This window comes from Vigna unguiculata, chromosome 9 (genome assembly GCF_004118075.2).
Source record: "Vigna unguiculata cultivar IT97K-499-35 chromosome 9, ASM411807v1, whole genome shotgun sequence".
Taxonomy (NCBI): Eukaryota; Viridiplantae; Streptophyta; class Magnoliopsida; order Fabales; family Fabaceae; genus Vigna; species Vigna unguiculata.
Genome location: NC_040287.1, coordinates 3,062,422 through 3,089,074, shown reverse-complemented (window position 1 = coordinate 3,089,074; position 26,653 = coordinate 3,062,422). Strand labels below are relative to the sequence as shown.

Genomic DNA, 26,653 nt, shown 5'->3' with positions numbered 1-26,653 from the left:
ATGGACATGGAAGAGGAACAGGAGTACGAGGAGCAAATGATGGAGGACGAGGAGATCATGCAAGAAGACGCGTGGGCCGTCATCTCGGCGTACTTCGAAGAGAAAGGTCTCGTTCGTCAACAGCTCGATTCCTTCGACGAGTTCATCCAAAACACCATTCAAGAAATTGTGGATGAGTCTGCTGACATTGAAATTCGACCCCAGTCGCACAATCCCCGTCACAAATCCGACGTCGCAGAGGCATTTTCTTTCACATTTCTTTTCTTTCTTTTCTTTCTTTTCTGTTCGATTATGCACTGTTTTTTAGGTGATAAGCACCCAGGTACCACCAGCTTTTAAGCTGGGTTCCCAAGTGCTTGTGTGTTTGTCAATTGGTACGAGAAAGGAGTGCCGCCGACAAAGGGTTCTTACCAATGAGAAAGTTGAGTTAAGTATCACAGGGTGAAGAGGTTGAGTGAATTGTTGGTTATTTTTTGCAGAGTATTTATAAAATCAGTTTCGGTCAGATTTACTTGAGTAAGCCTATGATGACAGAGTGTGATGGAGAAACTGCCACGTTGTATCCCATGGCTGCCAGGTTAAGGAACCTTACGTACTCAGCTCCTTTGTATGTTGATGTCTCTAAGAGGGTTATAAAGAAGGGGCATGATGGTGAAGAGGTCACTGAGATTCAGGATTTAACCAAAGTTTTCATTGGAAAGGTGCCGCTTGATTTGGATAATTTTAATTTTGTTATTCAATGATTAGGCTCAATGACCGTTTAGTGATTACTCTTTTTCTCTTTGTTCTTATTTAATTCAATGGTAGGTTCCTATAATGCTTCGGTCTAGTTACTGCACATTATACCAGAATTCAGAGAAGGATTTGACTGAGCTTGGGGAATGCCCGTATGATCAAGGTGGGTATTTCATTGTTAATGGGAGTGAGAAAGTTCTGATTGCTCAGGAGAAGATGAGCACCAACCATGTCTATGTCTTTAAGAAGAGGCAGCCAAACAAGTATGCTTATGTGGCTGAAGTTCGGTCCATGGCGGAATCACAGAACAGAACACCCAGTTCTATGTTTGTGCGCATGCTTTCTCGGACTAGTTCCAAAGGGGTAATATTAACTTTGCAATTTAGGCTTTTCGGAGAAGTTTTTTTCGTGGTTGTGTGTTTTGTGCAACGTTTGAGTTTATGAATTTTACCATTTCAGGGTTCTTCAGGACAATATATACGTGCCACTCTTCCTTATATTCGAACTGAAATTCCCATCGTTATTGTGTTTCGAGCATTGGGGTTTGTTGCTGATAAACAAATATTAGAGCATATATGCTATGACTTTTCGGACACTCAAATGATGGAGTTGCTACGTCCTTCTCTGGAAGAGGCGTTTGTAATTCAAAATCAACAGGTGACTTCGCTAGTTTTAAATGTTATTTGCTTGCAGCCACAGTGGTGCTGCTTATCTTGTCTAGAATTTAACATCAACTGAGACTAGATACCATTTTAGTTGAGGAGAAAAACATTTATAACATTTTCGGAGGTGAGAGTAACCAGAAAAGAATACATTTTATGGATTTAACAAAGAGTTTATTTTTAAGCAGAGTGAGATCATGGACAAAACATGTGCTCCCCAAGATATAGAGAAGGACAAAATGAAGTTCCTTTACAGGGTTCAAGATGGAGTGGGGAATTTGATTGTTGAGAACAAATGAAAGACGTGATTCATTAGATGACATGTAATAAGAAGAGCATCACCTAGAAGCGTAAAGGAACTTTTATGATTAGTGGAATATGGCAGAATTTGGTACACTATTTTACACTCTATGTATTTACTACCGTTAGGTAATTTGATTTAATTTCATATAAATTTATCTCAACTGCAGGTTGCACTTGACTACATTGGGAAAAGAGGAGCCACTGTTGGTGTAACCAAGGAAAAGAGAATTAAGTGAGTTTAGTTGGATTTTTTAAAACCTCACAGTGGTTTGTGCTGCATCCTTTATTGAGTTAGGGTTACACTTGTATCATAATCTGCAGGTATGCTAAGGAGATCCTTCAAAAGGAGATGCTCCCTCATGTTGCCATTGGGGAATATTGTGAGACCAAGAAAGCTTACTATTTTGGGTAAGTTTATTATTTTTCATATACTGTGTTTTAATTTTGATTACATGGTGAGTATTTATTATACTGTCATTGCCCTACAGATATATCATTCACCGGCTACTACTCTGTGCACTTGGGCGGAGAGCAGAGGATGATAGGGATCATTACGGAAAGAAGAGGCTGGATCTGGCTGGTCCTTTACTTGGTGGACTTTTTAGAACGGTTTGTTTGTGATATTTCCCAATTTATTTGTCTTTTACGTAGTAACTTTCTGATCAATCAATTCCTGACCATTGTAACTTGTGGGGCAGCTGTTCAGAAAGCTAACAAGAGAAGTCAGGGCGTATGTACAGAAGGTTTGTTCAGACTTCCAAGTTACAGCTATTGCTGTATTCATTTTGCATTACCTAAACCTTTGTACCTCATGAATTTTGTAGTGTGTTGATAAAGGGAAAGAGGTTAATCTGCAATTTGCTATCAATGCAAAAACCATCACAAGGGGCCTTAGATACTCACTTTCTACTGGTAATTGGGGGCAAGCAAATAGTGCAGGGACTACAGCTGGAGTTTCACAGGTATGAATATAAATTATTGCATTATGGTTCAAGTAATTGTTTTGCAAAAAGACTGTTCAATTTGATCTTCTGCTTCAGGTGCTGAACCGCTTAACCTATGCATCCACTTTATCGCACTTGCGAAGACTGAATTCCCCAATAGGGCGTGAAGGTAATCTTTCTTTATTCAAGCATGATCCAGCCTTCAACTTTTCCCTCTCCGCTTGTACATTTCTTGCATAATAGTAAATGCAATAGGTATTGCTTTATCAGTTATTTCTATAGATTCACTCAGAATATGCACTATTGCAATACTACTTATTTATCTAAGTGGTAATTAAGACTGTATTTTTTACTATTCCAGGGAAGTTGACCAAACCAAGACAACTGCATAATTCACAATGGGGAATGATGTGTCCAGCAGAAACACCCGAAGGACAAGTGTGTATTTTGCTTTCTAAGCATACTTCTATATCATTACTTGTTGGAACTCATCTTTCTCTGGTATTTATGAGTGTGATTGGGCTATTGTATAGGCCTGTGGACTGGTGAAGAATCTGGCATTGATGGTCAACATAACGGTTGGTTCAGATGCATATCCTATTCTACAGTTTTTGGAAGAATGGAGCACCGAGAATTTTGAGGTTGATGGCCTTCCTGCGTAAAGTTACTTTGTTTCTCTATTGAGTCCTTATGATTTCTATGCTTAAACTTGTTTGTTCTCCATCCGCATAGGAAATTACTCCTGCAGTGATTCCCCAAGCAACAAAAATTTTTGTAAATGGTTGCTGGATAGGTATCCATCGTGATCCTGATATGTTGGTGACAACATTAAGAATGCTGAGACGACGGGTAACTACCATTTCTCTTTTGATATGTTTCTAAGTACATAAACCTATTTTTAAGAGCAAGATATGGCTGCGATAAAGAATAAAACTACAGCAAGTATAAAATATAAAACTTCCTAAAATACAGAATGAGCAACATAGTTTTGACATTATTTTTAGAGGCCATGGTATGTGTCTTTCAAATTGTTGATTTACTGATAACTTCATGATAGACCCATCTGAATAGCGATTATTGACTTTCTTTTGGGATTTGATTGATTAAAGTTGCTTAGATGATTTAATTGCGGTATGATGCTGATGGTTCCCATGGTTCAGGTTGATGTTAACACTGAAGTTGGGGTTGTCAGAGATATCCGTCTTAAAGAGGTGCATATATATACAGATTATGGTCGTTGCAGTCGTCCTTTATTCATTGTGGATAAGCAAAGGCTTCTCATAAAGAAGAAGGATATTCATGCTTTACAACAGAGGGTGAGCCAGCATTAACTTTAGTTAGAGTTGACATTGTTTCAGTTATTGCTTAACTCATGATTCAATTTCTTCAGGAATCCCCTGAAGAGGGTGGATGGCATGATCTAGTGTCCAAGGGCTTTATAGAATATATTGACACGGAAGAAGAAGAGAATACAATGATTTCCATGACAATTAATGTTAGTATTATAATTCTGGATTTGAAAAAAGACCCTTTATTGAATATGCAGGTTCTTAATGCAGATAAAGAGGCATATTCTAATAATTATTGAATAAATGTTACAGGATCTTGTACAAGCTAGGATCAATTCAAAAGAAGCATATTCTAATACGTATACTCATTGTGAAATCCACCCATCACTGATTCTGGGTGTATGTGCTTCCATCATACCATTTCCTGATCACAATCAGGTAAATATGTATTCTTTGTGTGTATTCATTCTGATTAATACACATTATCCGTCTCATTTATCTTTGACTGGTCCAATCAGTCCCCACGTAATACGTATCAGTCTGCAATGGGAAAGCAAGCAATGGGAATATATGTTACCAACTACCAGTTTCGGATGGTATTGTTTGTTCTTTCTTGTGATTAATGAGTGGCTGTTTTTCTGTATATGTATTTTATTTTACTTAACACTGGATTATACTCCATGTTTTTGCTTCACTACTTAGGACACCTTGGCCTACGTTTTATATTATCCGCAAAAGCCACTGGTCACTACAAGAGCCATGGAGCATCTTCATTTCCGTCAACTCCCAGCTGGAATTGTAACATCATGCTTCCTTTCTTTATATCATTTTGTTGGTAATTTAAACATTCTAATACATTTACCCCTTGTGTTTTAGAATGCCATCGTTGCCATTTGCTGTTATTCTGGTTACAATCAAGAAGATTCTGTGATCATGAACCAATCATCAATAGACCGTGGGTTCTTTCGGTCTCTGCTTCTCCGTTCATATAGGTATGAATGCCCATAATGGGATATTTTCTCCTTTCAGTTGCTGTGTTTGTGATGTTTAGGAATGCTGCTTTCTTTAACTTTCATAGAGACGAAGAGAAGAAGATGGGAACCCTAGTCAAAGAAGGTTTTGACCGTCCAAATAGAGCTGACACCATGGTGAGAATTTTGGCTTTGGTGGCAAATTATAACTCTTGCTTTGTATTTTTATTTGGAAAAAGATATTGGTTTCTTGTTGGTGGTTTCATTTTGCAGGGAATGAGACACGGTTCTTATGATAAGCTGGATGATGATGGTCTTGTATCACCAGTAAGCATATCTGTATTTATGCATTTTGTTGTCTGTTCCTGACACTTTACAAAGACCAATTTATTATTATGCAATAGGGTACAAGAGTATCTGCTGAGGATGTTATTATTGGAAAGACCAGCCTAATATCCCAAGAGGAGGATGTTATTACTGGAAAGACCAGCCCAATATCCCAAGAGGAGGCACAAGGACAAGCTTTACGATACACTAGGCGTGATCACAGCATAAGCTTACGTCGCAATGAAACTGGAACTGTTGATCAAGTAAGTTTATCGTATTCATTTACTTCAACATGTTACATGTTGAGTTTGAGCCTATGTTAGTGTGAATGCATAGTGAATAAGAGGTTTTAAATTTTATCGACATGGGAACTAAGAGCATATTAATGTTTCCAGAATCCTTAAATTCTTATGGTTTTGTAGGTTTTGGTGACAACAAATGCTGATGGATTGAGATCTGTGAAATTAAGAGTGAGATCTGTTCGTATACCACAGATTGGTGACAAATTCAGTAGTAGACATGGTCAGAAAGGAACTGTTGGCATGACTTATAGGCAAGAAGACATGCCCTGGACCGTAGAAGGCATCACCCCTGATATTATTGTGAATCCACATGCCATTCCTTCTCGAATGACAATTGGTCAGCTTATCGAGTGTATCATGGGGAAGGTGGCAGCTCATATGGGAAAAGAAGGAGATGCTACTCCTTTTACAGATGTTACTGTAAGTAGCATTCTTCCATCTAATACCCTAAACCTAACAATGTAGACCAAAAGGCAGAGGTAAGTTATATCTTTTTCTAAAAGTTTTCAGTCAAAATGATTTTTCAACATCACCTGTGAACAAAATTGTTTTTTTTTTTTGTTGTTGTATGTTTATGTCAATACATTGAATACATATACATATGTTGTCCAGGTGGACAATATCAGCAAAGCTCTGCACAAATGTGGGTATGAAATGCTTGGTTTAGAGACTATGTACAGTGGTCATACAGGTAGACGTCTGAGTGCAAAGATTTTCCTTGGTCCGACATATTACCAAAGACTGAAGCACATGGTTGACGACAAGATCCATTGTCGTGGTCGGGGTCCTGTGCAGATCCTCACAAGGCAACCTACTGAGGGACGGTCACGAGAGGGAGGTCTCCGATTTGGAGAGATGGAACGGGATTGCATGATAGCTCATGGAGCCGCTCACTTCCTGAAGGAAAGGTTGTTTGATCAAAGTGATGCATATAGGGTTCATGTATGTGAGCAATGTGGGTTGATAGCTATTGCAAATCTCAAAAAGAATAACTTTGAGTGCAGGGGGTGCAAAAACAAAATTGACATTGTTCAGGTGAATGGTAATTTATCTCTTCTGGTAGTCCATGTCTAAGCTTTTCCTTGTGCTGATTTTTTTGCTTGCTTTGATTGTCCGTGTAGGTTTTCATTCCGTATGCTTGTAAACTCCTCTGCCAAGAGTTAATGGCTATGGCCATAGCTCCAAGAATGCTTACAAAAGGACAAAAGAAGAAGAAGGGAGCCTGATAAACATCTTTCACCAAAAGTCACTTTTCTTATATTCTCACCTCAAGCTCTCCAGAACTTAGGATATACACGGTATCTTTGACAAATAAGTTTTCGTTGTGAACAACATGCAACATCTTTCAATACATTCACATCTCTTTTCAATAACTGGACTTTTTTCCTCTTTCTTTTTATAATATCTCTCCCTTTCCCATTACACACTAATAAACTAGTTATATACATTTTATTTATTAAAGCAAACTTATTATGATTTTATGGAAACGAAATTCTCTCTATAAAGAGTGAAATATGTTAAAAATGTGAGGACTCGCATATGCATTTTTATAACATCTTATGACTTAGATGATTATAATTTTTATTGATTAATTTATTTGCATTCATACTTTTGTATAAAATTGTGTTGTCCCAAAATTGTAACCAATAACAATGATAATACTAATGACTAAAAAATATCATGAATAAATGATGTTACAAAGTATCACAGACTGCAGCCAATATGTGGACTTTTTCTGACACCGCTCAACGTCAACTTTTTTTTTTCAAATCCAATTCTCCATCATGCTACCACCATCCAAAAGACAAAAAAGCAACCATATTCTTAAATGATGAAAGTCAAACAAAAAAAAATGCAATCAATCTTAATTAACACAAAAATATGTGCAAACTTGCATGAATACATTTAAAACTTAAATTTCGCTAGTAAATTTTATGCATCATGCGTAGGAAATTGTCGGTATAACATAATTTCACAATGTTAATCGATATACGAAAATGATTTTTGATAGATATTTTGTTGAGAAAATTACTAAATAGAATTTTTTTTTTATGAAAATTACACAAATAAAATAATAAAAAATTATAATTTTTTTTTACTAAAAAAATACTATTTGTCAAAGTATCATTTTCAATAAATATTTTACTTATGTATCAATTATATTCTCTCCTATATAACATATGGGATGTGAGTCTGTCTCATGATACACTTTATTTAATTTAAGTAAAATGCACTCATAATCTCTACTTAAATATGCACAACTTTACCTCCTCTTGGATTAAAATCTATAAAAAATTAACTTCTTATCCTTATATATAGATGCAATGTTTTTTTTTTTCTTATGATTCTTATGTTAAAATATATAATTTATTCCATTATTAGTTTAATGATTTTGATAAAGAATAAATATTCTTTAAAAGGCTTTAAAATATCTTTTTAACTGAAATGTATTAAAATAAATATAATTTATCAAGTTATTCTCCCATAAACAGATAAAGTTTTTTTTTTTAAAACTTATATTTAAATTTGAAATAAATTTAAAATAATAATCAAGTATAAAAATGAAGAGATTAGTGATTATTATCATTCATTCATACATACCTACAAATATATATATATATATATATATATATATATATATATATATATATATATATATATTAACATAAATTTGATTTTTAATATTTCAAAATGCTTTATTAAATCTATTTTAAGCAGTTTTTTGTGGTTTTTAAGAAGGTTGTATCTATAATATATTGTGTGAGTATGTAATAATTAGATTTTATTCAATAATAACTTTTTTATTTATTGGACTGGATGTTTACTACTAGATTAATAATTATAATTTTTAATAAAAAATGTACTGCATGATTTGATTGTAGCTGGACAATTGATATATTATTCAATAAACATCACTTTAATTAATACTAAAATATTGCAAAGAGAGTTAAACGGATTTCCTTATTCATTCAATACATATTCAATTATATGTATTATACATCAATCACACACTCTGTGATTCTAAATCAAGTTCTCAATTCATAATGACTAAAAGAGGAATATATTTACTAAAAGTGTTATCCTTACATAAATTAATTTGTCTCTTCCTCCCTTAAGCTGTGAATATGAATTTATATCAATTAAACAAAGCTAACACTTGAGTAACAGTTTATCATTTGAATGAACATTTGTTGCTTCATGATAATTGTTTTGTCTTCCCTTAGTCAATTTTCAAGTTATAACTTGAGTAATTAATTAATGTTAAGTAATAGTACTCTCTACCTGTGATAAAGTTAATTAAACCAACACTATATGTAAATATTTTATATAAAAAAAGGAAATCAATTTATGATCTGATGGTAATTATTTAAACTTAGTCATCTTTTAATTGCTAGAATTTCATTGAAGAAATGAAAATACGCTTTAAAAAGCTAGAAAGAAGATGAAAAAAGTTTAAAAAGTAAATAACTAAATAGTTAAATTTCTAATTTACGTCTAAAATATATGTTATAATTTTAACTTTTATCATTTTATATAATTAAAAGAACTCTAAAGATCCATAAAATTATATATATATATATATATATATATATATATATATATATATTTTGATTATTTTAAAATGATTTTTATCTATAATATTAGTAAAGGAGATTTCTGTGTGCACAAATTTTTATTATTTTGTCTTGAAGTGACATTTTTTAAATTTAATTGTTATTTCAATTAAAATTATTATTTTATTCTTTAAATATCTGTTTAAATAAATTTAATCATTTAAAATTTAAATAATTATCTACAGTAAAAAGAAGTAAACACATATATTTTTACTAACATGATGATAAATATGTATTATGCGCAGTTAAACTTATCATTATTTATTTAAAATGTAATATTTTTATAGCTATTTGAACTAAATAATACTTATTTAAAATATAATTTAATGGTAAATTAAGGGTAAACTTTTATCAATTTGTCAATTTGTGATATATATATGTATTTACCAGTTAAAATAGTGTATACACTTAAATATAACATATTATTTATTTTAACATACATTTTATAACAATATATTGATATTTATTTAGAGAAATGAAAGCTCTAAAAATCATTCAATCCTCAATAACCTAACTGGACCAATGGCAATAATTCTCTACATTCATCCATGACAAGAGTCAAATTCCAAAAATAAAACATCAACACAAAGCCATAACCAAAACCCTTATCCTGAAACCCGCGTGTTCCATATCCACCTTTTTTGTTCTTTTGCATTTGGACCAAAACCACACCACCCTTGTCCCTACCCAACTTCCACCAATCCATCGCCTTCAACCCTGCTGTCTCCCCAAACCCACCACCGCTTTTCACCACTCATTCAAAATCATCACACCATTTCAAAACTATTCGGCCATAAATTTGAATTTTCTCATTTTGACAGAAAAACATAAATTATAATGTTTTTTTTTATAATATGAGATCACATCTTTTAAATAATTTTAGAATATTAAAAATGGGAAAATAGAAAAAATGGAGAATCACTCAAAATATAACGTCTAAAAAGATGATGATATTTTGATCCAATTTTAACTTATCACGATTATCCTTCAATTATCTATCTTAATTTAAATAGTGTCTTTTAGTAATATAATAGAATGATATCTAAAGATGATTGGAGTGACACATCAAAATTGAATAGAAAAAAATAGATCAAAATATATTTTTTATCAAAAGTTCAAAAACCTTTTAAGTTTTAATTCAACCTTAACGTCAACAAATCAACCAAATGCCACTCAAGGAAAAAAAAAACAAAAAACACCAACATGACTCCGTTATCAAACCAGAATTAGCATAAACCCAAGACACAGTGTGATAACTGTGAGAGACACTCTCCAATGTCCAGCACCATGATCGGAGTTTCCATCACTGTACACTCTCTCAATGTTAAACTTATCATAATCTGAAAGCTCCACCTTTCGTTGCTTCGACGGCAACACATAAGGGTACATAACAGACTCTTCCACGTTGGAGTGACCAAGCCCTAACAAATGCCCTATCTGATGCATCACCGCACTCTCCAAATCCAACTTCCCCAACACGGTGCCGTTTTCCCTCCCCAACCCCCACTCCTTGCTCCCATCCAAACGTATCTCTCCATTAGAACCATTCCTCAACAACCTCACAACGCTCTCACCCCACACCACATCCTCAACGCCCTCGTCCAAATCGTAAAACCCTACCCTGATATCAGCCTTTTCGTAACTCTCTTCCGTCAGGTTCAACCCCGTCAAAGCCCTGTCCCACCGCGCGAACGCCCTCCTGAACACCGCCGTCACGTTCGCCGGTATTCTACTCTCCGGGAGGAACCCGTACGTCACCCTTCTCGCCCAGAACCACCGGTGCCCGGCCTTTGGCCACGAGACGTTACCCGCGGCGGAGTACTCGAGGTTCATGTCGGGGACGCCGCACCGCGGCAGCGAGAGTTGGTGGAACGTCTCGTTGGTTAGGTCACCGGTGGATTTGAGATTGAAAAAACTCTGGTAGGAGTGTATGGCGGTTCGCGTTTGGTGGTCGAGGAGGTCGTTGAATGGAGGAGAGGATTGGAGGTAGCCGAAGTCTGAGAAGTAGCCTTTGATGCGAGAAAGGCCTTTGACTTCCTTGGTCGGCGGCGGCGGAGACAACTCTTGCTGTTCGACGTCGTCGACGGTGTTGTACCACCGGGAACCGACCAGTGCGCCGCTGGTGCTTCTGAATCGTCTGGTACTTAGAGAAGAACGGGCACCACCGCCCTTGGCCTGAGATTTCTCCGGGTGAAGAACAAGAAGAAGGAATAGGAACGTAAAAAGGTATTGTTTCATGATTTTGGAGAAATTGCATGTAATCCAAATTCTAGATAAGAACATGAGGTGAAGATTTATGGCGTATAAATAAGAATTGAGTTTCTTAAAATGTAGAAAAAATGTGAGAGATGTGTTGTGATGCATTAAATAGTAGGGTTTATCTTTGACTATTGCACTTGGGAACATATTAACAAGTTGTTCATAATATATTTTCTCCTTTAAATATTTGTCTCTATTTCTATTATGAAATTTTATTAATAAAACTGTAAATTTTCACAATATTTTAATTTTTGGGGGTGCGTATATATAACATTTACAAAAAAGAAAAAGTAAAATAGTTATTTGGAAAATTTAAAAAAGCCTTTATATATATATATATATATATATATATATATATGTTATGCGACTTTTGTAAAATTTATCGTTTATAAAATTATTTTATACGTATAATATTATAATAAATTTAATAAGTATTACATTATTTATTATTATATATAGTTTATATATAATAAAAAAAAGACAGAGCAAAAAAGAAAGTAAAACCATGTGTGTGGGGAAACTAGAAATGGGTCATAAAATCAATGGATAGATCATGACAAGGTTCCGAAGGGCCCAAAGGTTGTTGAATCATATATAGTTGATTAATTTGCCGACATATTTAATTGTCATCAAATTTCCACCTCATTTAGCATGTTAGATTGTTAACGACCACTATCCTTTCAAAGAAAAAATTGTAAATTCAATATATCTCAGTATTTGAACTACATTTTCTAACTCAGTATTCTGTCATTTTTTGATGTTTAATACTTATCAAAATTAAAAAAAAAAAAACTAGAAGAAGAAAATTTTGTCAAAAGTAAATAATTCTACATTTTTTATGTTTTGTTTTGGGTAAAAATAGTTTTATAATTTTATATTTCCCTGTAGAAGTATGGTTTGGGTTTCTTTTGATAGATTAGCAATTTTTGTGATTTTCAATTTAGAGGATAAAGAAACATATAGGTGTTATACAAAACAAAGAAATACATGTAACATTATATCATTTTTATAACGAAAATCTAAAATACTTTCGCTTGTAAACGGAATTTTAAAATATTTACTTTCATTCCATCAAATTATTCACAAAATTTCACAAATTTTACATTCAAATCTCTTCAATTTCACATTTTCAAACCTCAAATTCATTTACTCCATCTTCCTCGAATTCATCATTAAAAGCAAACACTCCCTTAATATTTATCCAACAACAATCAAACCTTCATCTTTTGTTCATGTCTCTCTCTTCCAGAAGATGTCTGTGCAAATGAACAACCAGAGTTCGTTAAAAGTAGTTTGCTCCACTTTTTGATTGAAGGGAAAAAATTTTGTGAGAAACTCACGTATTAATCTCCTATTCCATTGTTAAAAAGTGTTTTTCTTTTCTAGACCAAGCCATTTATAAAATTATTTAGAGATATCTTTTCCTTTTTTTTTAATCAACAGAGATATCTTTTCCTTGTTCTACATAATTATTAACTCAAGCTTATGACAAAGAAATTTGGGATAGATTTCATAAAAAAATTAACTCAAGTTTGATATTGTGGAGCCAATAGGATTTTGTAACATTTTTACCAAAAGTCTATCTCAAGTTCTTTTATATGATTTCCGGATTAGTCTAAACGTCCATGAACCTTGAACCTTCCGCTTAGATAATGAGATGTGATAGAATCTAAATTATTTGTCTGAAATTAAGTCAATTAGCAATTAATATCTTATAATTAAGCTAATCAAATTTGTGTAGTTAGGTTATTAATCTTTTGCATAATTATATACTTTATTTATTATATACTTTATTTAGATATATTAAGTATACATATGTATTTTCAGTACATACATTCAAATCATCTTTTTTTTTTTCTTACATGGCATCAAAGATAGTCATGGGTTAAAGTCTATATATCCTAGTGAAAGTTGGGAATATTATTCCACTCGCTATAAGATTGTTATCGGACCATTCATTAATGTCTAGTCTCACGCTCAAAATGTATATACCTCAGCATGACGAGAGTGTATTGAAAGTCTCATATCGAGTAGAGATAAAATTCATTCACAATATATAAATAAGTGCAAACATCACCTTATAAATTAATTTTGTCGGATTGAGTTAGCTTTTATTCTTGAAATTTAAAAAAAAAATTGTTCTGAAAAATCTGTGGAACATGTAATTCAAAAATCACTTTTACAAAAGTCATTTTAAAAACAAAGAAAAGAAAAGAGGGAGAACGTCATATAAGAAGAAGAATAGAGAATGTGAGGAAAAAAAAAACTCGTTCTAGAATATATTATATGAATTTTAAAAATAATGTTTCAAAAAATTTGTTCAATAATGCATTTCGTGTGTTTTGAAAATTCTATTACAAAAATCTGGTTGTTCTGAATGTATTATTCTTGAAATTTAAGAAGAAAAAAAAATTGTTCTGAGAAATTTATGGAATATGTAATTTAAAAATCACTTTTACAGAAGACTCATTTTAAAAATTTGGGAGTGCACAAAGAAATTTTGGGGTGTAGGAAGTAAAAGCCGAAAACTTTATTGTAGAGGGTGGAAGAAAATCACAATCTTCAATTTACACGCTTTCTCTATGATTGATACCTCCATACACTTCCAAGTTTATAAGGGATGAGAGGTAGTTTTGGGGTCCAACCCCATCACCAAATTCATTATTTTTTAATCATTTATCCAATAATATTGTTGGTTACCTTCCTTAGGAACGGTAGAAAATAGACTCTAATCATTTTATATAAAAAATAAACATTAAAATTATGTTTAATTTCAATATATTAGTTTAATATCTCTAAAATTATTATTTAAGATATCTTATTTTCTCTACACCCTCCAACTATCTTCATGTGTTCCAATTTCTCCTTCTGTATTATTATTGGGTGAAAACCTAAAGAAACAAAATATACATCAGGGACTTTTAAAGTTGTTGATGATTAATTATTCATGCTTTTGTATTTCCGTTTATAGCTTTTTTTTTCTATTTACTTTTAATACGATTTTTTATCTTCATTTTTACCACTTCCCATGCACTGAAATAAATTGGACTTGTTTGAGAAAAATACTTTTATTTGGTACTTGTAGCAATTAGACCTTTGTTTACTATTTAAACCATGACTACAGCTACAAATATTATTGTGTGGAAACACAACCTAAAGTATTAATTTCTGTCTTCCAATACTGGACTAGCCGATGTAGACAGAACTTTCTTTCATCCATATTTTTTCCCTATTATGCTACAAAATTATTATACATAAATGATTTCATATTTTTAACACATTTTCTATTATTTAATTATAACTTATCAGAGACCAAAAGTTATAAGAAACTAGATATACAGCTGCATCCTTACCTTATAATTAAATAAAAAAGAGCATTTGCATGACATTGAAAATGTGCAAAGAAGAAACCACCATGAAGCAGGAAGATGAAAAATCAAAAGGATGAGTGAAAATAGGTGAGTTATTTTGTTTACCTTATAATTTCAGATCTACCGAAAGAAGTTTTATTGTTGACAGTGACGACAAAAATCTTTTGAAAATCACAGAAAATTCGTCACTATAATTTACGAAAAAACTTTAAAAAGAAAAATGGTTTTCAAAACCAAATTTAGTTAGTATTAAAGTAAACAAAATATTGAAACTTAAGATTACAAGTCATTAAATCAGTTTTAGTTAGCTTTTACTTTCCATCAAACTCTTGACAAGTAAATAAATTAAATTACATACAAAATTAAACACTACAAATAATGTCATGCTTTTTCTTCTAAATTTAAGTCTAAAATTGTGAACTAACTAAGAACTTGAGAAGGAAATCGAGGCTAGGCTATTTGCCTTAAGATGGACTTTTGCATACTCACAACCCTGGTATGCTAATTGCAATATTTGTATATTGAAACAACCAAACCAGCCATTAAAACGAAACAAATGAATGGTTTTGCCAAATACATAGTAAAACCATAACTGAATAGTATCAAACTACAATAGCACAAGTAGTTCCCTCTCTATTTTATCCACAAACAGTGAAGTTTCTTTTACATTTTTTTAACTTAACACTACTTTGCCATGCAAACAGAAACAAATAATTCATATGTAGGTCACAAACTAAACCCAGGACAAAAGCCAAAATTAGAATTAAGGAAACAAAATAATATGTAAGAAAACAAGGCATAATATACTTATTATCTTCTTGACAATTGGCTTCAGCTCTTACCTGATAATGGGAACTGAAATAGGATCCGGTCCCAACGTCAAGTCCATAGCAGCTGCACAGGGATGGTTTCAATGGCTGTGGTTAGTGGCAAAGCTAACACCCAATTTATGGGCTTTCTCTTATTTTCACAAGTTTCATTGGTGCAAAGATTGACGACTAAGCTCAAAAAGTAGATTTTTTTTTTGCTGTTTTCCAAATATACATCTTTATAAATAACAAAAGTGAAAACAAAGTGATTTTAATGTAATTATTTGTGGGGAGGGGGAATCCTCAAAGTTCAAAACAAGGTCACAAAAAAGCTTAGCCAGCTGGACAGGTAGTGTTAGGATCGTATTCCTATAGAAGTTTAAAACTATCTATTGCATAAATAGCTACTTAACCGTTCCCTAATGAAGTCTACATAAAACAAGAGTACATGATGATATATCCCATGTTATAACATTCAGTTGATCACTACAAAAATCCTACTTATTAGACACCCAAAGCTATTAAACTTACGATTGATCAAATGGAAGGTTATATGAGCAAATGCAAATGCACCCAGCCAAACAAACTCATCTGCAGCAGAGCATATGCAACCAAACAGCAACAAAAGCTTGACACGATTAATTTTATAAGGATTGTGAACTACTCATACATGCAATCATGCATGAAAATGTCGAGAAGAAAATAGAGCAAAAAGGAAATCTAAGAAGCACCAGTCTACAACAACTTCAGAATTTTGCAATGTAAGCATATTAGCTGAAAGTCTGCCAAAAGATGGGCTCTCACATACCCTGCAAACCTAATATGTTAATTGCCAGTATTTGAAAGGAACAAGAAATAATGAAGCAAGCAGCTACTAAAACAAAACAAATGAATGGTTTTGCCAATCACCTAGCAACACCAAAACTGAATAATATCAAAACTACAAAAGCACAAGCCCGAGTCCAGATGGTTTCAAGGCATTACGAATCCTATAATTGTACAAGTAGTAGTGAAGCTGTCCATCTCCCGGTCCAAACTTGAGCTCTTTGAGGAAATTCTCATTGTGCATCACATCCAAGGCGTTGAAAACATCAAAATCCTTTTGCTTTGCCACAATTAGCACATCATTCATCAACTGAGTCAATGGGGTTTTGGTGGAGACATTATAATAAGAATAAGCAGCTTTCAAAGTTGAGTAATTTTGATTTCCAAGGATCGAAGAGGGGAGTGTATAAAAGCTGCAGAAATCAGTGATCTCATGATTCCCCGGACTCTCCACCAAGAAACTATCCACCACATTCTCATTGGGAAGTAGCCAATGTTCAACGTCATTTTCATCGAAATCAGGTGCAACAACAAACTGGCTCAAGTAGTTTCTAAGCAGCCGAGTAACAGCAGGGACATCCCGAAGCTCCATTTTCCTGAATCCAGGAGTAACCGGCGAATCTGGCAATTTGTAAAGTTTTATTGTGCGACTCATCGTCATCCTAGCACCAAGCCTTGAAAACCCAACATCAATCAGCTTCTTCGGATTCAATGATCGGTGCCAATACTGACAAGTCGTGATTGGTGTTGGAAGCACAACCCCAGCTGTATAAGCCGCCTGCCAAATATTCTCCAAATGAACCCTCCTAGTGACCTCCTTGATCATAACAGGCGCAAGCCTCTTCGACCTAAGCTTCTTATGAACACACAAGAAATTGATCTCAGCCATCTTCACAACCTCCTCATTAACTCTGATCCTTGCTGGTACGCCACTGATGAAAGCAACCAACTTCTTCGAGGCCTTGGCACGCACACCAATGTGCCAACTCCGGTAGTACCCCGGAACGCGCAACGCCCACCTGAGAAACTCCTTGGAATAGTTGAACCTGAACATGTTCTCATCATCCTCAACATAGTTATTCTTCAGCAGAACATAAACCTCATCACAGGTTTCCGAAGAGTCCATGTCACATGTGGTCCACTCATAAGCACTAGGAAGGTTATAAGGCTCCTGCTTAACCTCAGACAAAGGTGTTGGGGGCTCAATGGGGCCTTCAGACAAACTTGCGTCCCCAACATCCTTGTATTGTCCAACAGGTTGTGTTTCCCAGAACTTATGTCTCTTACCAAGAGTCATTGAATCTTGGAAACTTTGCACAATGGTTTCCAACGAGGCGTTGTTGGAGACCACTGAGTCTCCATGAACAAGATCTGGTTTCGCATTTGGAGACCCAGATGGGACACTGTTATCACCCATATCAATTATCAAAAACCCCCAACTCTGCAGAAATATATATTAAAAAAAAACACAATAAAAATACTGAACACGAAATTAATTGAAACGGAGATTCAATTTGAAACTGAAACACTGCAACAATAGAACCTTGATCCGGTGGAAACCGAAACGAAATTACAAGGAAATTGGTGCTGAATTAAAATCAAAACACGAAATATAATAAGAAAAGAGGAAAGATTGAGAAAAGAAGCACAGATTAGAGAGTGAAAGAAATTTAGATAAACTCACGATGTGGGACGAAAACGATGATTTAGATCGGGTGTGAGAAAGAGTGGCGAAGAAGGATTGGAATCAGGGTTACTTGGTTGTATAGCGAAAGTATCTATATGATGTGGTTTCTGAAGAAAGGGGTCACCAAGATGCGTGTGGAAAGAAGCATTGGGGAGGACGAAGGTACGGAACGAGTGTTTTTATCCCATGCGACGGGTTAACCAAGGATTCATTCTTTCGGTTATGTTAATGATAATTAACTTACCTAATTCTATATTACATTTTTGTTTTTTCACTTCTGTTTTATACATACACACACATAGTATTAAACCACGTAAAATTATAATTACTTTGTGCACTAAAACATTTCTAAAATTATAATTTAACTACTCAGATTAAATATTTCTAGAATTAAAATTTTTAATTAAGCCACTGATGGAAATTAATACGGTTTTAAATTTATCCTGAATAATATAGTAGTTTTAATAGGTATATATGATTTAAAACTTTTATACTTAAATAGTGATATGGTCATAGTTTTGGTTAAGTTTTTTTAATTTGATCCTATTTTAGGATTTTTATTCAATTTGGTATTAAATTTTGAAAATATCATTCAATTTAGTCATTTTACTTAATATTATTAAAATTGTTAGTTATTTTACTTAATACCATTAAAATTGTTAACAGAATAACAATGTATACGTGTCATTGTTCCATTGACGTTATGTATTGTACAATGATGTGGTCGTTTATTTACTGTGACAACATGGTTTGGTATTTAATTGTAAGTGAATTAGGTTTACGAATGAGAGGAGATTGGGATTAGGATTCATTACTCAGAGAAAATTTGGAGAGGGTTCGCTGCTAGGACGAAATTGGATTGAAAGGTCCCAACCAGTTTCATCCGTCATTCTGATCTACATTGTTGTCGAATAAGAAATTAACTAGTTGTCTCCAACCAAATAGTTCTTAACGTCTTTGAATTAAATTCACTTATTATCTCTGCATTTTATAGCTAAGTTCAATAACAAAATAACTACATTATAACAGAGAAAAAGAAAATAAGTTTGAAACAAGATCATCGGTGCAATAAAGACAAAAACTCATCAAAATTATAAGTTTTACCGAGACTCAATTGCTTGGATTCCGTCTTTCTTTTATGATTTTTGTGAACCATCCCTGGTCATTGAAAATCTGAAATATGGCTTGACAAAAGATCAAAACCATTTGTACAATACAAGTCCATGCACGTACGAGGGATGATCCAATTCTTTATGATACAAAATTGTATGTTAATAACTATCAAGTCTTGGAATTGATGAGAACATTCAAGTTCTTTTACTTTTTTCATTTCAAGCAAGCAATCTTTTGATGTTGTCTACCATTCAATTACAAGGATAAGTGAAAATTATAATTGATAAATATAATAGTTAAGCATTTTGAATTCATTGTCATTACTCAAAAATTTAGTAACAATTGTTACAAGTAAGAGAAGATGACTATAATACAAAACTCTTAAAAATTGTTGATTCTTGTCGAGGAAGAAATTGGGAATAAACATCCAATGGGTGGTCTTACAATTCCTTGCAAAGAAGAAAAGTTCTTAGATATCACTTCTCGTTGGAATCAATAGCTTCTAATCCTATGAAGAATGACCTTAGCATCAATTGATTGTGAATCCTCCCCAAATGTTGATCTTGAAAATATTTTGATTTTTTATCAATCCAATTTCGTCCCAACAGTGAATCCTCCCAAAATTTTCTCTTAACAGCGAACCCTAATTCCAATTTCCTCCAATTCGTAAACGCAATTCACTTTTAATTCAACACCATGTCATTGTGTCACAGTAAATAAACAGTCATGTCACTGTACAGTACATCATGTCAGTGAAACAATGACATGTATACACGATTGTGTTAACGATTATAACGATGTTAAAATAGATAATTAATTTTCGTTGGACCTTATACTATCTGATGTAAATTATTTATTTTATGTTGGCCAAGGGGTTAGACGTAAACTTCTTTTTAAATTTTATATACATGTTCTCTTCCTCATTTTTCACTACTAAAAAACATGCAAAAAAATGTTCTTTTGAGTTAGGGTTTATTCTTTTACGATAAAATAGTGTTGGTTTGAGGATTAATTTCTATCTAAGTCTTATTCTTTTTGTCATAGGCTTCTCATGACACAACCTTTTGTCCCTCCGTTTCGTCATTGATATTTATTTGTTAAACTTTGCATTTTCATTTGTAACCATGATTGTTTCTTGGGGAACTTAGTCATGGTTTTGCATAAATGTCCCCCTGTTTGTATATTGTGTATTGTCATTGTAATAATATATTTTAGTGGTAAAAAAGTTTTCATCCTAAGGACTTTCGTGACTGTTGAGACCCAATTAAGAGTTCAACTCATCCAACAATTGCACTAATTTAGTTATAATACAATAAGGTTGTATCCACAAGGATTTTGTTTGATAGAACAATAATCTATATTTCACTTAATTGCAACTAAATATAAAGCTAAGTGGTATTGATTAAGGTGTTGAAATTGAACTTGTCTTATTACACTTAGGGGTGATCATGGCCGAATTCTGTCAAGTCGATCTCAATCAAAATTTGGCCCAGCTGGTCCTGGACAAAATTTGGAAGTATTCGGTGGAGTTCACCCCGACCCAAATTTGACTGCATTGGCCTGAGTCGACCTAGAAAAAATTTGACCGTATTCGGTCGAGACAACCACGCCCAAAATTTGGCTGTATTCAACCTAGTTGGCTCTAGTCAAAATTTGGTCGAATTCAATCAAGTTGGCCCCGATTGAGATTTGGTCGAGTCGGCCTTGACCCAAATTTGGTCGTATTTGGCTGAGACGACCTAGGGTAAAATTTGGCCGTATTCAAATGAGTCGGTCACGATTGAAAATTTGGCCGTATTCAACTAAGTCGGCCACGACCGAAATTCGGCCGAATTCAGTCTAGTCGACTCCGGTCAAAATTCGGTCGTGTTGGCCTCGACCAAAATTTGACCGAGTTGGTCCTGGCCTGAATTTGGTCGTATTCGGCAAAGTCGATCGCGACCGAAATTTTGTCATATTTAGGTGAGTCGGTCCTAACCTAAATTTGGCCAAATTCAGTCGAGTTGGTCATGATCAAAATTTGGGCAAGTAAATTTGGTCAAGTTGGCACTTGCCCAAATTTAGCCGTATTCGGTCGACTAAGTCCCGAACGAAGTTTGACTATATTCAACTTAGTCGGCTGCGATTGAAAATTGGCCATATTCAGTCAAGTCGGTCTCGGCCGACGAATTTAGTGGAGTCAACCCTGACCGAAATTTGACTTATCATGACCTTACCCAAATGTGGCCATATTTGGCCAAGTCGGCTCTGGCCAAAATTTGGTCGTATTAGACAAAATCGGCCCTGGCTGAAATTCATTTGAATCCAGTCAAATCGATCTCGACTGAAATTTTGTCGAGTCGACCTTAGCCCAAATTTGGTCACATCGTCCCCGACCGAAATTCGTTCGAAAGTCATCCAAGTTCATCCCATGCTGAAATTTGGCCTCAACAAAAAAGCTGTCAAATTCTATGGTGTCAGCCCTATCAAAAATCTAATCCACATCCATTTTGGATCCAAATAATGGATGTGGATCCAAATTTTTGTCCATAGGGCTGACACCAAAGAATTTGACAGATTTTTCCGAATACTTCCAAATTTTGTCTCGGACCAACTGGGTCAAATCTCGATCAGGACTGACTTGACAGAATTTGACCTAATTCGGCCAAATTTTGTACAGGGTCACACCAACTCAATCAAATACGACTAAATTTGGGCTAGTCCGTCTCAACCTTTAGCCTAACCTAACAAAAAATATAAAGTGAAAATTTGGATTGGATATTTTGGATTATCCATTTTGAAAATCTAGATTTCGAGAATGGATATCCAATCCATAAAATATATAAAATGTAGATTAGATTGATATCCAGATCCATTAAAATGGATTTTAAATGGAATGGATTTTTAATAGAATGGATATTAAATGGATTGGATCATAGAAAAAATGGATTGGATCATAAAAATTGGATTTTTTGCCCACCCTTAATTACACTCAATTGCACTGCCATTGACTATCAATAAATTATGTGTTTTATCTTAATACTCATGGAAGTACTTTTGAATGTAATTCTAACCTCATCTTCGTAGTATTATAACCTGAGAGTGTTAGACATAGGATGATTCTCATCCAGGTGGAGGGACCCTTACATTAAGAATAATATTATTTAAACCAACTACAGTCGTATATTCATCTTTGGTATATGCCAAATGTAACATCCCGTCAGGATATTACTGATTTATAAATAAATAAATGAAATAAATAAAACTGTGCGTTTAATAATACCTCATTTTCCCAAAACGCGGGAAAATTTAAAACTTTATTAAATGGTCGGATAAATTATACAACGTCCATTACAAAACCAAAATCCACAATATTATCAAGTCACCCATCAAGGTTTACAAATGTTTTCCAAAAATAAGTAAATACACGTAATAGTTTCCCCAAGTCAATCCCATCTCCGCGACTAGGCTGCACCAGAGCCACCTGCATCACCAACATCTGCTCCCGTGTACCGCGTACACGATCATCGCCATACACACGCAGATAGGGTGAACTTAACAATTAAATCACATATATAAAGTTACAGAAACATAAGCATATAAACACAAGAGATCGTACATAACATAAACATCTCACATTGCCCTATTCTTTAATTCCTACCATCTGACCCCCAATCAGATTATCCGTGTTCTACAACGTCTAAGGATTACTTCAAGGTGACTTGCTGTCATACCTATCGGCCACAATCGATAGAGCACGTGCGGGAAAACATGCTACGGATCATACACCGCAACGCTAGATAGAGTTCCCATATACGAACATAGTCTGTATCGTCCCAAGACTACCAAACTCGTCAGCCAACAACTGAGGAGGGCAATCCATCTGGACCCATCCGTACTGGCCACAACCAGCACACTCACACCGGCAACACTCGCCAACCCAAGCCACAACTCAAGGGTTCTTTGTGTCCATCCGCCATCCCGAGCCATAACTCAAGAGATGCTATTCCGAGCCACAACTCAAGGAATACCACGTGCTTAACCCCTATCCCGAGCCACAACTCAAGAGATACGTTCCGAGCCACAACTCAAGGAACATCAGCAAACTCACCCTTAAAGCATCACTAGACGCACGGTAGATCACAAATTCGTAAATAAAACTCCAAGTTGCAGCAGTATAAATCGCCTGGCGGGGGACACATGCCGCCAGGCGCTGCCAGCTCCCAGACCGCCTGGCGGGTGTCGCGTACCGCCAGGCACACAGCGCCTCAAAATTCATCTCGAAGCAGGTACCGCCTGGCGGTATTATGCTCACCGCCAGGCGCCGGCCACTCAGTTGTCCTCTGTTACCAAACTATTGCCTGACAGACCCAATCACGCCGCCAGGCGCTGTATCAGTACAACAACACTCCAATTGAGTTCCCTGTCACGTGTTTTCATCATTCATAGCTTCTAGCTCCTAATGCTCTTCTCCCTAACTGAATCATAACAAGTCTTTTAGACTTGACTAGTCACAGTGCCCCTGCATCACTGGGGTACCTTACTTGAAACCATTTCCTAGTCTAGATTCACGTACTCTTGTTATAATTTAGTATAACTCACCCTTTTCTCTAGACAGTACCCATGCTCCTACAATACTTGTCCTCATTTCCTTCCTCTTTTACAGCCTATTTAATTATACAGGTTTATCTCACTATATTTTATACTTATTTCCACTATCTTCAGATTACAGTACCACAGTCCAACCAGACCTCTCAAGGTCCAATATTGCACTCACACAGTTCTATGACTCATACCAAACCTTAATTACAATTATCCCCCGTGACTCATACCAAACCTCAAGGTCCACCATCTATGTAATTTCATTCCATCAACTCCCATCCCTATGACTTCGAACTTCAACCGAATGCACTCATTTTTTTTCACCAAGCTCCCACCGACCCTCAACACCCGCTCGATCACGAAAAACACTCCCTCTGCATTGTCACCAACGTCGCCTGGCGGCCAGCTTCGCACTGCCAGGCGGTGCATCAGTTCTGGAACTTCCCAGATTCCTTTTGCACCCAATGCTCGACCATTTTTCCATCTTTATGAATACACACAAAACTAATCCCAGCACAATCATAACAATTTATTTTATACCTTCATTGATCACCAATTCCTATGTCCAATTCACAGTAACACATTCCAATTTGTGATTTTTGATAACATACATTCAACCCTAACTCATATTCACTGTTCCATTCATTTAAGCCTTCAATTAGGTGGTTATACCTACTGTTGGTCAACATTACCCCTCTATAAGGATCACCACTGCCTTTTGCCCCGATCAGATTTCACCCAGAATTCCAGAAAACCCAGAAACGAGTCAAAATACCTTGCACCGCCTGGCGGTTCAACCAGTCCTGCCAGGCGCCTCATCAGCAAACCCAGAAAATAGCTAAGACGCTTTGCGTCGCCTGGCGGCCGGGAATGTGCCGCCAGGCGGTTCCTCTTCCAGGAACCCAGAACACACCAAATAGCATGAGTCGCCTGGCGGTGGTTCATCACCCAATTTTACGGAGTGCAGCTCTGGAATTCCTTCGCTTAAATTGAATGCCAAAAATAATGTTTTTAGTTTGGTTTTCCAAGGTTTGAACCCATAACCATTCAATCACAAAGTAATTACACCACCAATTCAACCAAGTCATTTTCATGCTTAACAAATCCAATTCAGACATCATATCATACCAGAACATGATTACATAGATTTAAATAATAAAACAATAACACAAAAGTTAGCATACATAAGACTCAAACCCAAGTCCTCCCACACAACCAAAGTCCTCTCAACCACATGAGCTAGCACTTTTCCACGTCATACCAACCATAATTTAATGTCATAATTATTTCCCCTCCCGTATTTATTAATTAATTATTTATTTAATTAATTAAATTCTACGAGTCTTACACCAAACATTAGGAGATTTGATTGGACCTAGACACTAAATCAGTTCTCATTGTTATCCATTGTTCATGAAATATGATGATTAATCAAGTCACCAAAGCAATGAAAGCAAATCAAATAACTAACACATAAAACAAGAACACAATATATATCAAACCAAGTGCAGTACAAAGAGTTTAGAAGTTACATTCAATCCTAACTTAGGAAGAAATTAGTTGCTCATAGTGATGTATACAACAAGAACATGAAGTAACTTCCCTCCTTTTATAGCTTGCAAAAGATGTACAATATAATTCTAAGCTAACTATGAAGTTTCGCTCTCTAAAGTGATTTAAAAAACCAACATAAAACTAACATAGACATGCTATGTATTTACAGAAATTCCAAGTATTGTTCTAACTCTCATCCAAGTAGATTAGCCACATAGGTTTCCTTCATGAGTGGATTTGCTCCCAAGCTTGGGCAGTCAACTTGATGATCAACAATGGGGCTTCTCCCATGGGGGCTTTCTCTTGAAGCTCAATCGCTATTCTTGAGCTTTGAGTTTCATTGCAGTGAAGGTTTCCTTAAATGTGGTTCAACGCAATATCGTTGCTCAGCCTCAAGTTCTTATTTTGAATTTTCTCATTTCATCTTTTTTGGTTGAGTTGCAACTTTGGAGCTTAGCACAAACTTCTTAATTTCTTTCATTTTTTTCCTACAAAGACAACACAAGTATGTTAAATTCCACTTTTTATAACTTCTTCACTCTTTATTATGTATTTTAATGCAAAAAAGGTTGTTTTAGTGATTTTTACATTGAATTTATGCAAGGTAAATGTCTAAGTGATATGCAATTTAACTAAAACTAGACATTTATCATTGACATTTAAAATAAAAACCCCAAACCTCAATTTTCACCTTTCATTTCTACCACCAACAAAAAAAACTATAATGAAATGGGTATTTTTGAACTTGTTTCAGTTTTGTATGTTACATATCAAATGAATGATTTTTTATAAAGTTGAAGAAAAGTTAGTGAGTAAAGAAGTCAAATTTAGGACAAAGGTTGGACCACTTAGAGAAGAATTCAAGTTGTATAGGTTCAAGGGTATTGAGGTTGAGGATGAGCTAAAAATTAGAGATTTCAACCTTACTTTCACTTTAATGTTTGTATTTCAAAGGTGTTGAAGTCAAGGATGAACTTAAAATTAGAGATTGCAGTATCTTTTTTTGGCTTTAATGCCCGTACATTTAAAGTTTGTACATCTTAGTGTTCTCCCTAAGTAGTTGAACCTTTGTCATAAATTTGATTTCCCTACTTACTAACTATTTTTTAATTTTATAAAAAAATCTTTCATTTGATACACAATATGCATAACTCAAATAAACTAAAAAATGTTCATTTCATTGTGGTTTTTTTATTGGTATCAATTTTTTTTATATAAATTGTTACTTTTATGTTAAACCTTGAATAGACCAGCATAAATTTGTGTCTTACATTAATATCAATCCTAAAACTGAAGTAAAAACCCAA

At 34.6% G+C, this 26,653-nt stretch overlaps 3 protein-coding genes across 4 annotated transcripts; 1 reads left to right on the top strand and 2 right to left on the bottom strand.

The window, feature by feature from the left end:
* Positions 1–6,903, top strand: LOC114164557 (DNA-directed RNA polymerase II subunit RPB2-like). The gene is made up of 25 exons (XM_028049274.1): positions 1–240; positions 480–701; positions 808–1,098; positions 1,195–1,392; positions 1,868–1,932; positions 2,022–2,108; positions 2,189–2,309; positions 2,399–2,443; positions 2,525–2,662; positions 2,741–2,813; positions 3,006–3,082; positions 3,178–3,285; positions 3,377–3,493; positions 3,805–3,960; positions 4,035–4,139; positions 4,246–4,371; positions 4,452–4,529; positions 4,636–4,731; positions 4,810–4,925; positions 5,012–5,081; positions 5,178–5,231; positions 5,309–5,494; positions 5,654–5,953; positions 6,146–6,568; positions 6,655–6,903. Exons 1-25 carry the CDS (start codon positions 1–3, stop codon positions 6,757–6,759), a joined length of 3,597 nt encoding a protein of 1,198 aa, XP_027905075.1. The 3' UTR covers positions 6,760–6,903.
* Positions 6,904–10,245: 3,342 nt separating this feature from the next.
* LOC114162993 (metalloendoproteinase 1-like) lies at positions 10,246–11,533 on the bottom strand. Its single transcript, XM_028047029.1, has one exon. The coding sequence runs from the start codon at positions 11,509–11,511 to the stop codon at positions 10,363–10,365; it is 1,149 nt and encodes a 382-aa protein (XP_027902830.1). The 5' UTR covers positions 11,512–11,533; the 3' UTR covers positions 10,246–10,362.
* Positions 11,534–16,289: 4,756 nt separating this feature from the next.
* On the bottom strand, positions 16,290–18,321 carry LOC114164050 (glycylpeptide N-tetradecanoyltransferase 1). Of its 2 annotated transcripts, XM_028048524.1 has the most exons (3): positions 18,096–18,316; positions 17,955–17,998; positions 16,290–17,852 (listed from the first exon to the last, which is right to left on the bottom strand). In XM_028048524.1, exon 3 carries the CDS (start codon positions 17,826–17,828, stop codon positions 16,527–16,529), a length of 1,302 nt encoding a protein of 433 aa, XP_027904325.1. In that variant the 5' UTR covers positions 17,829–17,852; positions 17,955–17,998; positions 18,096–18,316; the 3' UTR covers positions 16,290–16,526. The 2 variants fall into 2 exon arrangements, with proteins under 2 accessions (XP_027904325.1, XP_027904324.1); XM_028048523.1 differs by lacking the exon at positions 17,955–17,998 and having other exon boundaries at positions 18,096–18,321.
* Between the last annotated feature and the right edge of the window lie 8,332 nt (positions 18,322–26,653).